At 38.5% G+C, this 15,238-nt stretch overlaps 1 protein-coding gene across 5 annotated transcripts in view; it reads right to left on the reverse strand.

Annotated features, from left to right (window-relative positions):
• Positions 1 to 15,238, reverse strand: part of CDIN1 (CDAN1 interacting nuclease 1) — a 119,463-nt gene that overhangs the window by 77,433 nt on the left and 26,792 nt on the right. For 4 of the 5 annotated variants that reach the window (XR_014514424.1, XM_083453394.1, XM_083453396.1 and 1 more), the window contains exons 2-4: positions 10,554 to 10,599; positions 9,663 to 9,727; positions 2,916 to 2,976 (exon numbers count right to left, since the gene is read on the reverse strand). The exons of the other annotated variant lie outside the window; for it this stretch is intronic. Coding sequence is in view for 2 of the 4 variants with exons in the window: in XM_083453394.1 (XP_083309520.1) it covers positions 2,916 to 2,976; positions 9,663 to 9,727; positions 10,554 to 10,599 (172 nt within the window). In the remaining 2 variants the exon portion in view is untranslated. The remainder of the gene's footprint in view (positions 1 to 2,915; positions 2,977 to 9,662; positions 9,728 to 10,553; positions 10,600 to 15,238) is intronic. 5 annotated transcript variants of the gene reach the window in all.

Below are 15,238 nucleotides of genomic sequence, written 5' to 3' on the forward strand. Positions count from 1 at the left end.
TAATAACAAATACCCAAATCTAAATTACTTTCCTCCAAACCCAAATCTAGTATATTTTGGACAATTTGTTTAAAAGAAACAGATAGGCTGTTGTTTAACTATCTCTTATTGATAATCACCAAATGTAATAAATCACTAACACTAATTCAGGATCAACCAGTGTGCTTTCTAGAAGAATATTAAAGTTATGAGAAAAAATGAATCTTATGTACCTCAGAAAGGTTTTCTAAAATATATTTGAGACACAGGGATATTTTCAGATATAGATCCTGTTCCATTTAAAGGCATGTATTTATTTAAAAAATGAGCTGCAGTATCCTCTGAATACCAGCATTTTTTTTTTAAAAAAAATGCAAATTACAATACTCTAGTGAATAAAGCACTTTTTACTTCACAATAGATGACTAAACCTCACTCGCATTATGACAATCATTATTTTCTTCATGTTTTCATGTGTATTAATATACATTTTCATTTCATACAAAATTAGAAACTAGAAAACTCTAAAAGGTGCCCTTATTTGTACATATTTTTCCCAAATAAATATATGTACTTGGATGCCCTTAAATTCCCCAAGTAGAAAGGAATGCTTTCTACAGAACTGCTTATTTCCAGTAACCCACATCAGAGCTGACATATGAAAAATGGTGAAATTACTGAAGGTAGTCCAGCCTGAATAAGGACTACCTTATTAGTTCAGGTACTTGCATCTGCCTAATTTTCATATTAATCATGCACCCATCTTTCTCTGAAATAGGGCCATCATGCTTCATGTCAGAATTTAGCATGTAAGTAAAATTCATAGTGCTTCAAATCCCACTAGAAAATATTTGCCTGGTGTGAACTAATTTTATTATTCTTAACACACATCAGAGTTTTGAGGGTTGTTGTTTTTTAAATTAACCTTCTGGATGCAGAAAACTAACACATCTAATACCTGAATTTTTACAATAACTTGGACACTGAAAAAAAACAAAACAACAGAGGCCTATTCTTATTTAAGAGGGATGCTACGCATTGTAATGCATCTATGTTATATATTTCTCATCAATTTTTACAGTTTCTACTGATTAAATATATATTGACTCATAAAGTATTACCATTATACCAATTGTCAGCAGATGCAGGAGTATGCCATTTAAATATTAACTATCATATAAAAATGGCAGCTTGATTGTGTAGAAGCAGTGATCTCGTGCTTGTTACTGCCACATTTCCCTAATGCACCAGAAGCAGTCACAAAAAAACATTACCTTTCAAACATACCTGCTACTTTGCTAGCAGTAAATTAAGTTACTGAAAATAACTTTTTCTTTAACCATAATTTTATTTATCTCCAAGTTTCTTTTTAAACCAAATGAAACCTAACAATATGAATTGTTAGGTTGCACATATATAGTATATGGTTAAACAAGTGCTTCAGGTATTAGAAATTAAGTGTATTATCTGCATGTGAATAGAAACTGCATGTAAAAAATGGAAAATGCAACGGCAAATATATGCAAACAAGACTACTAACATTATATTTCTTTGCACCCACGAGGTACTCTGCTATGACAATCTCCATGCAATGCATGTTATTTACTAAGGATCTGTTCCATTACAATATTTCTTTGTTTAAAAGGAAAAAAGAGAACGGTGTAAACTTGAAACATTATGTCAGAAAGCTCAAGAAGCATCCTTTGGCACTAATACAAAGCAATCCCTTTCGTATGTTCACTCTATTATTACAATGTATAGACACTTCATAGACCATTAGAAACATCTAGTAACTGATAGGTAATTGCTCATTTGCAGACCACAGTAATGTAAATCAGACAGAAGCTTACAGAAAAGACATACTTCCTTCCTAATGTAACATGTAGGACTAGCTGCTACTGTTCCGCTTATATTCCAAGTACATAATTTTTAATGTAATTTCCCACCTTTTACTATTTAAAAAGCAACACAATATCGTGCATTTCAGGATATTCTTCTAAGGCTTGTATAAGAATTTCAAAGCATATCAATTAAGATAGTTATTGCTGCAAATCAATATATTAAGAGATTAAAGTTACATCTCTCCCTAGATAGACATCTGTCATAATTATAAACATTTTGTGCTGTAGCAGAAAAGCTGCTTCTGGAAATCTTCGCCATAAATAAACTAGGGGTAGATGGAGCTGTCTTCACTCTGGTCCACCCCTAAAAGCACTGATCATGGTCCAATCTTCCTCAAGCTCATTGGATGGGTGATGTAGCCAGTCTTTAAGCAAGCCCATCAGGGACCTCAGTGCCTACAATCTGAGCTCCTGTCCATCACTGTCCACCTACATTGGACATAAATCTGTCACCACCAAACTGCAAAAACTTATTGCACCTCTAAATTTGGGTAACTATAACACAAATGTCAGATTATCAGTTCTTTGAACTACGGTGTACATGAAGAACAGAAATTAATATTAAACTGTTTCCTTTTGCTATAATTTACATGCTAAAAGGAAGATTAAAAAAATGTAATTGTTTTGACACTTATTGTAAAATCTTACATTTTGTTTATCTTTATGAAAAGGAAACTTAACATGAAATTAAATTCATTAATTATTAAAATGCCAAAGTAGATGAAAGTAAATCAGCATTTTAAAATCAGCATTTTTCTTCTCTTTCTAGATTTCTTTTAAAAAGGGAAGAGGAAGGAACCTTTCAATAAAAGAATAAATGTGCTGTTTGCACATTCACATTGAAGGTAAAATATTAATTACATTAACCGATTAACTAATAAATGTATTTTGTTTAATTACTGTAAGTACTGACAGACAACAGAAAAATTTTAAATGTGTGATGCATCTTGAAACCAATTATAGTTTTAAGTAAAAGTCACTAAAGATAAGCCTCTTATGTTTACCAGCGAAAGATGATTTAAAAAAATGTTTTACCTCATTGGCCAGGTCCAATAATACAGGAGAAGCTGCATTTTTTATCACTCCATTAAGATACCTAGACAATACAAAAATAAAAATAATATTGCAGATTTAAAGAAAAGGTCATCACTGAAGTCTTAAGTCTCTCTTTCTCTTTCTACCTCTCTGGAAAATTCTAGGAAGAAACTGATTGAAGAAAGTAAAGTTAGCTTAAAATATAAATTTTTGCAAAACAGTTCCTGGTGACCAAACTCTACTATTGCATCTCCTTCATGAGCAAATCAGAAATATCTATGCCACTTCATTATTAAAGTCCTACATTTGAGGTGCTGATTGTGGCTTGTGGATGGAGTAGTCTGAAAGCTGGTCTCAGTGGGCAAAGTCAGGCCTAAACCTATAATATGAGCTCACTTGAACTGCTCCTCAGGTTGGCTTTGAGACTTCAAACTCTCTGAATTTCTACTCAGAGATCAGTTCCATTGAGTTCAATGGTGTTTTCCTGGTTAAGTGTGTACAGGAAAATCCTGATTGTTATTATTTACCTCCTCCCGTGAGCCACACCAGGCAGTATGACTTTTACAGGCAGTGACTATTTTATGTGCGTCCAACTGACATGCGATCACGCATACGCCCATTGCTGCTGACCCAGAAGTGGCCCAAAAATGGGACAGTATTGGGCAGGAGCGGAACAGGGTGGGCTTATGCACGCTCCAGTGCTGTGCGGTGGTGTGTGTGTGTGTGCTGAAATGGAACCCCCGTGCAAAATGGTTGCTGCCTGTATTTTCTTGATCATACTTTGTACGCATTCAGCTCCAACAAATATTGCCACAGGAGGGACAACATTAAAGAAGGCGGTTGTGATGTCCAGTGAAAAAGAGCAGTGTATTTTGATATCCTGCAAGTCAGTAAAAGCCATTAACTTGAAGTGTGGGTGTACAGGCAACGCCCTGTTTGCACGAGGGTTTCGTTCCGGGTCATCGTGTGCATCAGTGGAAGAAGAAGAGAAGAGTTTGGATCTGACATCCCGCTTTATCACTACCCTAAGGAGTCTCAAAGCGGCTAACACTCTCCTTTCCCTTCTCCCCCCACAACAAACACTCTGTGAGGTGAGTGGGGCTGAGAGACTTCAAAGTAGCGTGACTAGCCCAAGGTCACCCTGCAGCTGCATGTGGAGGAGCGAGGAATTGAACCCGGTTCACCAGATTACGAGTCTACCGCTCTTAACCACTACACCACACTGGCTCTGGAGTGCATGTTAAGCCCATCCTGCCCCAACAAGGGCCAAAAACGGCACACACGATCGTGTGCCATTTAAATGTGTGCAAAATGGTCACCACCTTTAGTTCATAAGCATGTTCTTGCAGGTTTGTCTTCTCAGATGGGACCCCATGACCCTACTTCACAAATATTTGAAAGCAATCTTTTGCTTTCTATAAAATAGGTATCTGTACCCAAGTATGTTTTTTTAAAATAGCTAGGTCAAAGTTCATAATTATAGTTTAAGATATATTGGCTTTGGTTCATGACATGATAGGCCAAACTATGGTCTGTTCTTGGCTACAGTTCATGGTTAGTGAGGAAAGCACTTAACCATGAGTTCCAGTTCAGACAACACGTCAAGCCAGGTTTAGCTCAGGGCAGTGCAGAAGCTAAAAGGGCAGGGAAGAGTGAAACAGCTGTGAGCTCCTTTCCAAGAGCCCACATGTCCATGTGATCCTGGTAAGCAATAGTTTGGCTTACCATGTCAGGTGAACCAGGACATGTGAATGGTAAATCTCCAAATTTTGGTGAACGCCAACAATCTCAGGTCAATTCTCTGAATGGTTCCAAGTGTATATATATATTTCCCCACATTTCAGGCATGAAGAAGTAAATGCTGACAGTCACAATGAGGGGGACTCACAACATTCACTGGGATATGAATTTCCATACATATATAAAATTAGTCAGAATTGCCAATATTCATTTTGCAAATGACACACCTAGAGAACTGTACTTTAATGGCTAAGATGATGATTAGCCCTTGGATAGTTGATGCAATGGAACCAGAGGTTGCACTTGTTGGTGGAAGACTCCCTTGAATGCAGTTCTACTCAGGATGCTCCCACTGGCAGAAAGGAGAAGATGTTTAAGTTTCCCCTTGTTTCCTCAGAGCCATCTCCCATGCTGTTCCAGAGGATCTCCACAACCTTCCAGAGAAGGGTTTCTGGGTACATAAGTACCTTCACGGGGAGGGAAGAGTCAACAAATATTGCCTCTTTCCTCTCGTTCAATCAGGGGGGTTTATCAATTGGACAGAAGTCCCTCTGTTTGCAGGAGGCAAATTCTGACAAGAGCTTTCTTTTCCATTCAAGTAGTAGGCGCATTGGTGTTTAGGTCTGCAGCATCACCATTTCACCATCAAGAAGAGCATTCACAGTTTGTATGGACATTTCTTTTAAAAAAGTGCTGTACATCACTGGCAGCTGCCATGGAAGCCAGCATGTGGGTGCAGTGGAACACAGAAATGAAAGGTCAACCTCCAACAGAACCCACAAAAATGGTGACTGAAGTTGACTGCACTCACACAGGTGATACCCATCCTCTGCTTTCTTGAGAAACACAGGTAGGAAGGGTGCTGTTGTGTTCAGGTTCTGTTTGCAAGCTTGCCAGGGGCACCTGTTTAGGCACTGTGAGAACCGAGTGCTGGATTAGATGGGCCTTTGGCTGATCCAGCAGGGCTCTTTTAGCAAGTAGTATGTGGACTAAGCTGCAGAATGCTATACCATGCTAGTCATACATTCTCTGGGATGCGGGTGGCTCTGTGGTCTAAACCACCAAGCCTCTTGTGCTCGCCGATCGTAAAGTTGGCAGTTTGACAGCAAAGCATCATGAGTAGATCAATAGGTACCGCTGCAGCAGGAAGGTAAATGGTGTTGCTGTGTGTTCTGGCTTCCATTACAGTGTTCCGTTGAGCCAGAAGGGATTTAGTCATGCTGGCTACATGACCCGGAAAAGCTTTCTGTGGACAAACGCTGGCTCCCTTGGCTTGAAAGTGGAGATGAGCGCCGCACCCCATAGTCGAATTTGACTGGATTTAAATGTTCAGGGGTCCTTTGCCATACATTCTCTCATGCAGTATTTTGCAACATCAGTTTCAAGTAGCTAAACAAGCAAGGCTTATTATTGTTGTCATTATTATCAGAATGAAAAAAGTGGTATATTTATTGGATTATTATTATTATTATTAGTTGTTGTTGTTGTTAACATACCACCTTTGGCCAAATATCACAATGTGGTTTACAGTATAATAATAAATACACAATTAAGTTGTCAAGCTACCCTAGAGGCTCTTTATCAATTGAAATGCTGGGGAGAAACTGAAAACAAAATAAGAACTACAGGAAGAAGGATGCATATGCTGCAACATTAAGAGAAATTGGCACATATCCCCTTACTGTGAAATCTAGATCTCTCTCTCTCGGTCTCTCTCTCTCTTATGAAATACAAACCACAGCACTTAAGGGTATGCTCGGATGAGAATATTCAGAATCCGCATGTAGTCAAATGGGTGGCTATCGAGTTAATTATTCCATTGTTGGAAATAGTTACCATTAAACTCACTGGGGACCAAACATATCTCCACCATGTTATGCATTTTACCCTGAACCTACTGACCTGTTATTCTCAGTCCATGCTCCACATTCATGCTGACCCTGATATTTGCAGCACAGGTCAGAAAATGACCTAAGCAGCTTGCTTTTGGAATTTACATAATGAATGAAAAGAGAAAAGACAACTTAGATTTTTTCTCTCCTAGAGCTCTAAAATTACAGTTAGTCTCGGGGGACAAAGAGACAAGAGTATTTTAATGATAAATAAAGAAGACAGACTCCCAAATTAATATTTTATTGAATGAGAATTCTGCTTATTTTTATTTATCACATACACAGTCACCTAAATAAATGAATTGAAGGATCATTGTTTATTAGTATAGTGCAAACATTAACATATTTTACCTAATAAGTAACTTGCACCTTCCTTATTTAAAACTTTATTTAAATAAACATTAACAGTGCAATGTATATTTACTCAGAAGTAAATTCTGAAGCTTACTCATAAAGTCCAGTGAAGCTTACTCTCAGGTAAGAGTACACAGGATTGCAGCCTAAATATAATAAGGTTTCTTGGTGAAGTGATGCTTTGTAATGACCCCTGAGATACAAATTATCGTGTTAAAGAAACAGTCAACAGACCATTGGATAATCTAGACAGAGGTCATTAAACAATGATGTAGCCAGCGTAATAATCCTCAGCTATGGTTTGTTTTCTGTAACCATGTTTTAATGTTAAGGACAAAGACTAGCCAGAAACCAGGATGCAAAACCATGATTTGAAATAGGTTTCCTTAAAACACTGTGGATTCACTTAATAAGCGCCATCAGTGGAAGCCCTGGGTAAGCAACAAGATCCCCACCACAGGTATGTTTCTGTGGGATGAGGGTTATTAGTTTGCTTTGTTTCTGTTTTTATTGTGTATTTTGTGTTTTCACTTTGTAAATTTATGCCCTGTGATCTCTGGATGAAGGGCGGTATCTAAATATAATAAATAAATACAGCACCCAGAATTCTTTGGGAGCAGCCATTACTGTTTAAAGTGGTATCATCATGCTTTAAATGTATGGTGTGGACGTCGTCTGAGAGTAGCTGTTTTATCCCATACTCATTATGGCTCTGTTGGGGGGAACAGCAGAAGTCAGCCCTAGCACATCACTCCTCACCTCAGCTGCACTGCCACTGCAAGCTGAACTGACAATATTTGCTGCAAGAGTTTTGTAGGTTGATATGAGTCACAGGTCTAATGGGGGTGAGGGGATGGGTGGCTGTAATTATGCCTGCTATTAAAACAAACATAAAAATATAACTGCTAGCTTAAGTTAATGGATTTCATGATGTTAGGCTGGCAGTACCAATTTTTATGTTTGTTTCAAGGATGCTCTGTTCGTTTTAGAGTGGCTTTCCCCTCAATTTGTTTGTGATACTTAGTGACAGGATTTTGATAAAATTTATTGCATTCTTTGTACATAACTTTCCAATTATGATTGGGAAGACATTTGGTTTTGAAAAACGAGTATACATATAATACATTATATATTATGAAAATAATAATAACACAGAAAAACTGAGAATTTGGATAATAAGGAGTATTAAATTCACAGATCTCAGTGAGACTTATCCCTGCGATTGATACACAAGATGAGACTGGCTACAACAGTTACCAGAGTGACTTGGGTGTTTTTAATAACATCTCTCGTGACATGTTTAAAAACAAACATTCTCACAGTTCTGGGATTAAGTAAAATCAACATTACAAACCACGTTTTATGCATAACATTTTAAAAACAAAAAAGTTACACTACATGATATTGTTCCCATTTGATTCATACATTATACATCATTTTACATAGTTTATGTAACAAGGACATCATAACACACAAGTCTATATAGTAACAAGACCCAGCTGATTAACTCTGGCTGATCTACTCACTGTGTAATATTTCCCCCTAATCTGGGAGCAACGAAATATAGCAGCTATAAGGAAGACATTAGAACCACTGTAGTTACTTTAATATGAGGCAACAGATTGTAAATGGAAGAGAGTATAGTACACTTTTGCTGGTTTTTGCATTGGTGAATATCTATTACATAACAGATTCATACGTGTACTATGTAGTCAGCTTGGGCCAAGTTCTAAAATGCTTTTGTTTATTAGGATACTGTTAAATCATAAATATCAGACATCTATAATCATAGGTACAATCTCACTGTGCAGACTTTACACATGTCGGCCTATATAGTAAAATTTTAATTGCACATCTCTACGAGATATCAATACGCCCCAATTATGTGGCTGAGAGGTCTATGTCAATAGAGCTACAGATAACATATAACAAGTGTCAATTACAATTTATTAACTCCAGGTGCACATAATCACGTAACGGTTTTATGAAATGACATATTAAAGGTTTATGCCTCCTTTAAAAGTAGTATTGGACATCATTGTTTCTAAAACAGGCACAGTCCCAAGCTGTAAATCCTTTATATCTGGATGCCATTTTTATTTAATAACAGAATAGCTAAAATTATAAATGTTTCTTAGAATGTAGGCACACTTAACGTGGTAAATATATGTGTCACCAGTACTATTCATTAGACTAAGGAAAGCATGAAACTTGGGGGGGAATTCAGCGTAGTGGTAAGGAGATCGTTGCATCAACAACAAGCATTTCTGTTTACTCAAAACAACAACCTTCCCTTTCCTCCTCCACCCACAGTTTTGGGGGTTTTTAACAGCAGATCTGGGAAAGGCATGGGGGGGGGGCACACAGGAGGAGGGAAGCCTCATGGTGGTGGCAGGGGTCTTTGTGCTACCTTTCACTAACAGAACCTGATAGCTAAATCTGCCCCTTAGCATGTAAAATAAAGAATACTGCCACAGATCAAGGTTAAAATCAGGCAGCAAATTATGTGCACTTAAGCGTCATGGAAGTCAGTGGGACTTCCATATGCATAGCGGTGCACTGGATTGTGGTCTAGAGGTATTCTCATGAAGTTGGCTAAGTGCCACTTATCCTGGAAAGCTTACTGGTAGACCTAAAACGGTAAGTCTTCTAACACAAGGATGCATGTTCTTTAAGAAATCACAGACAATGAAATTATGATCTGTAACATATTTTGGATCACAAATTAGCAAGTACTCCTGTTAATGGTCTTAATTCATACCTTTGATAGTAAGTCTCGGTTGCCTCCGGAGTGTGATGTTTGGCATGTGTTCTTTTGATTAATTTCTTTAAAAGAAAAACAACAGGGCTTTATGATATGTCAAAAAGAAAGCCAGCACCAAACATGAATGCCCAAGAAAGCCCTGAAATCCTAGATTAATGCCTGGAAATTATTTTTCATTTATTCATTGAATGAAACATCTTTTGACTGTACTGCAATACAGCATATATGTAAAAGGCAGTAAGGTCACAGTAATTGAATCTAAATAAGTTTGCTGAGGGTTGCAGAGGGCAGAGAAAAACTTGTTCTCTCTTTCAACCTTTATATTAATTTCCCTTCAAATCAATTCCACCCAAGTCCTCTGCACTCTGGTTTTACAATTCAATTGGCATTTTTAACCAGGAAGAACATTGCTTAAAAACAACTTATTTGAAAACTACAAAAAGTAATTCCATTGAGACTTGCCACTTGACTGACACCTGTCATCTCATGATAAATGACTCCATTTTCTGCCTCTCTTGCCTTCTGCCACTCCGGCAATGGTCATTTATCATCATCTCTGTCAGCCATGGAAAGCGGCACTGACAGTGCAAGTCAGCAAACATTTAGCACATGGAACCACGCAACACAGGGAAATTATTATTGTCAGAATAATAATGGTTTAGCATAATTTATTACAGGTCCACCAAATAAGCAAAGGCTAGATGTTATTAGACAGATGGATGGGTAGGCTTGGCAGCCATCCACTGAGACTCAGGCGGTGCTTGAAGTGGAAAGGGGAACATCCTCCAAACCAATCAGAAAGCTGGCAGTTCAATTACAAAGAAATAAAGGGACATTCATCATTCAATTAGGCACCTGTCAACCCTCACAAAGGAGAAAACTTCTAACCTGGTACTCCTGGGAGAAGATGCTCAGCAGAGTGGACTGCGATTGACTGGAACAAATAAAAGAAGGACAAAGTTAATTACTGGAGTGCACTGCAAAGAAACAAAAGAGAAAGGAGCTTCAAAGGTAGGCCTGCTGCCCTGTAATCTAACAGAACATGAAAACAAGTGTGGAAAAGTTGTTCCAGATGAACACCTTAGACAAAGGCTTCCTACTGCTAGGTCAAGGAGAGAGTGAGAAAAAGAGTTTATGAGGAAGGGGCAAGGGGGGCAAAATGTAGCATGAGTTTCAAAGCAAATGGGCATCTTGCTTTGGTGATTCCTATCCACCTTTAGAACCCACAAAGTGGGGTATCCGTAGCATGTACTGAAGACAGGAAGGAAAACAAGGCAAATTCCCATTAGTAAGAGAGGGAGCTAAAATTCCATTAATGGTTGGAAACGTACTGATTGTTCATTGGCAACATATTGAAATTCATTTTGTTAGCAGAAAGGAAACCTCTTCAGTAGCTGTCTCATATTCAGGGAAGAAACTTAGCTCTCTGTCAGAAGAAGCATATGGGACCACTGTAACATTCCTACTAAAACTGATGTGCTTTGAAAATAGAAACTTTCACAGCAGGAAGCTGAGATTCCCTGGAGTCGGTCATTTCCAAAGGCTGCCATAAGCTTCATTCATTTAAAGCTCCACTCAATGTCAAACACCTGGCAATGAAGCAACCTGGAAAACATTCTCCCCAAGAGAGAATTTTTCTCTCTGAATAGCTAACATTTAAAAACGGGACAAGATTTTCCCCCTTCTCTCAAAAAAGGCAATCAATACCACACGGCTACTGTTTTCAATTGTCCTTTATGGATATATCTACCTCATCACATCTTGAACACAATTAATTACTTCTGATATATTTTACATCCAGATGCAACTTAAACAAATTACAGTTTCAATAAATTGACCCTGTAGGACAGAATGCACAATGAATAATTAACATTTTTTTCCTTTTACAAATGCGGTTTCTGAGTCTTATTACAATCAGCTCTAATATTCAGAAACTGCACACAGACGGCAGTCTTCCATTATAGTACAAAAAATGTTGAATTTAATTTGGCTTTCATGTTCCAATGTGCTGAATGGAGAGATAATATTATCCCAAATGCATTTTGAACAGTGATATAACATTCTTGAATATTATCCTTATTCTATTAGTGATTAAAAACAGAAAGTATTTGGAGATTTTAACAAAAGTCGAGCTGGAAATAAACTTTGATACATACACAAATGGATTTAGCCCTGCTCAGCCTGCCCATTTAGAGTAGCAGGCGGATTCACTCTGTAGCAATTGGGAGAATCTTTCCTTCTTTGCCAGGTGGCTCCATTCTGCAACACCAGATTGATCTACTGAACTTGTAGCATCAAAACCATGCCACACAGTCCTAAACAAGCTCTTTGGTGACTCCTCGGCAATCACCCATCATACTGCTCTTCATAAGGCCTCAACTCACAGTTCTATTCCTGCTTTTCTTCGGAGTAGATTGTACATGGTTTTGCATCTCAAATTTGTAGACTGCATCTTTATTCAGTCCAACAGAGACTCCATTTTCTCAGAGCCTTGCGAAAGAACAATGTTAAACAATTGATGACCTCCTCTCATATTGTATCACAGTGTGGTACGTTGGCTTGACAGCCACGGACAGAAAGTCTTTACAGAGGGTGGTAAACACAGCACGTGATATCATGGGCTGTCCCCTGAACCCGCTAGATGACATCGCAAGGGATCGTTGCCTTAGGAGAGCAAGAAAAATTCTCAGGGACGATTCACACCCTGGTCAGCACCTCTTTAATTTTCTACCCTTGGGCAGGAGATATAGAAGTATAATCAGTCGTACCAACAGGCTAAAAAACAGTTTCTATCAGTGGGCTGTTAGGCTGCTGAACAGAAAATAATATAGTGCAACTGACTTTCGGGGTTGGTGTGTTGTGCGACAAGCACACAGAGTGCAATGAGTTTGAGTGTTTGTGGGGGGGGAGGGGAGGCTCAGTTAATTTTATTGTACACAGGTTGTACATTGACAATAAAGGTATTATTATTATTATTATTATTAACTATGTTCAAGTATTATTGCTCAAAGGAACAAAAATGATTGCCCTTTCTTCTTATGGAATAAGAGAAATATTCCATATTTTAAGTATTTCTGTAAATGTACAGGATAGCATTCACTGATTGATTTGGCTGCCTTTCATCACTGTGTACAGTTCTGGTTGCCCCACCTCAAAAAGGATATTGTGGAGTTGGAGAAGATTCAGAAAATGGTAACCAACATGACCAAGGGGTTGGAGAAACTACCATATGAGGAAAAGGTTAGAGCACCTAGGGCTTTTCAGTTTAGAGAAAAGGTAAAGAGGTGGCATGATAAAAGTGTCTAAATTATGTATGGTGTGGGGACAGTGGGTTGTGGTCCTTCCCAATAGGGTCCATTCCACCATCAAGAAAACCTGCAACTGACCAGCTATGCTCCATAGGCTGCGAAGTCTGCCTGTGAGTTCCCCAGCACTCCAGTTACTTTTAACCTGCTGTGTCCATTCTTATAATTTGTTTGCTGGGGTTTTGGCATGTGTGTTTGCCAAACTCAAGGATTATTGTAATCTACCCCATTCCTAGGCCTCTTGGGTTCATGTTATCGGAGAATAAGATTCAGGGTTATAAAGAACTACAAGTGCTCTGATCTCTGGAGAGGCAGGGAGATGTGGGCTGGTTTACCCTTCGTTAATCTTAGAGGGATCTGGCGGGAAACACTGGGAGTGTTGTCTCAGAAACCCCCCTTTTTAGTATTTACTTGAACTGAGTGGGGAAGTGGTAGAAGCAATTATCAGGTAGTTAAAACACAACTGGCCTATGCTACAATGCAGTTGTGCAATGTAGGGTGTACACAGACTCTCTTAGCCTCCCCCTTCTATCAAAGTTTTGATGTTTGGTCATGATTTTTCACATCTTCCTGCCATTAAATCATTTAATATTAATAAAAATAGTTAACACTGTTAACATTTAAAACATCAATAACTAATGATGATGTATACAGGAAAATAGAAAATTCTTTCTTTGGGCATAAGCATAAATATATTTACAGTTATTCACAGAGTCTGCTTAATTTTTTAACTGTCATTTAGGTTGCAATTGTATGCCCGCTGAAGTACTGGCTTCTGAGTAGACCTGTATAGGATTGCTCTGTTAACTAGCTTGTCAGCCAGACTGAACTAATGCTAGCTGGCGACATTTGTTTCTTCCTTTGCAGGAAGAAATGAATTGGTAAAAAAAAAAAAAAAAATGCAGTACAGAATTAAGAGAAGCATTTATTCATATAAACATTATGAAACCATTACATTTTTTCAAAATTGCTCAATGATATGAAAAAACCCATAAAATGCCTGCTAGTAGTTTGCTCTGGCTTCACCCTGAATGAGCTTGTCCCTTTAAAGGAACTGTTTTTCCAGAGGTTCCTGCGGAGTGAAACCTTCAGATCCTTTGTACAGCCCAAGTGAAGCAACTGCAAACTGGTTCCTTCTAGAGGCTGGGGGGAAACAGCTGGTGCAGGCAAGCTGTATAAACTCATAGGCAATTTAGTCAGCAGCGGCAGTGAAATAAGAATCCCCCACAGAAGGAAAGAACTTGACGGCCCTACCAAAAGAAAAGCATGCAGTAACAAACTGTAAAGTGTTTGGTGCTAATTATAGAGTAGAATCAATTAGACACGTTGAAGCTGATTTTATAGTGCCGTTTCAGCTGATGAAAGCAGACCCAAACTGCTCTCCCTGCATTTACTGTTTAAACTTCTATAATCTCTATGCACCTCTTTATTAGAAGATATGCTTGTTCAGCCTAGTACTAGACTATCAGGGCTTCTCTGGCAGCCCTTTAGATGCTGTGCTGACACTCTTTGCCCCTTGCAATTTCCTTCTCACCCTGCTCCATCGTGCAAGAGTCCCTAACCCAATCCTCTTGAGCTCTGCATGGGTTCAGAAGGAGAATTTATATAGCAACGCCACTGGCTAATGATGAACCCAAACTGAAAGAAAGGCTTAATGCCCAACACCGTCTTATAATCAGCTGTTTTAGAAGAGAAGAACACAGCATTAGTTGGACAGTGTAGGTTTAAGAAAGTTTAGCTTTAAAGGCCCAAAGCTGTCATTTAGAAAGAAAGTTACACGAGCATGAGGAAAAATAAGCATATTTATTCAGAAGCATTCAGTAGGTTTAAGATCACAACAGACCAGAGCAGATACAGTGGTACCTCGGGTTAAGAACTTTGCTTCAGGATGAGAACAGAAATCGCGTGGCAGTGGTGCGGCGGCAGCAGCAGGAGACCCCATTAGCTAAAGTGGTACCCCAAGTTAAGAACAGTTTCAGGTTAAGAACGGACCTCCAGAGCCAATTAAGTTCTTAACCCGAGGTACCACTGTAAATATAACTTAAAATATAAATAGGTAATAAGGCCAACTGTCCAGTACTCAGTCTACCTGAGAAGCTGAGCATGTGAAGAGGCTAAGTTGGATGCTTCAGCTTAGCCATATGGCTTTCACAAGCCACTTCTGAGTTGCTATACCAAACGTTAAGAACTTCCACTTCTGTACCTGAGCTAAATTTTACTGCCTGTGCAACCTTTTCTGAAGCACAAGAATCTGACAATTATAAAGTT

Source organism: Podarcis tiliguerta (genome assembly GCF_965153285.1).
Source record: "Podarcis tiliguerta genome assembly, chromosome: 1".
Classification (NCBI taxonomy): Eukaryota; Metazoa; Chordata; class Lepidosauria; order Squamata; family Lacertidae; genus Podarcis; species Podarcis tiliguerta.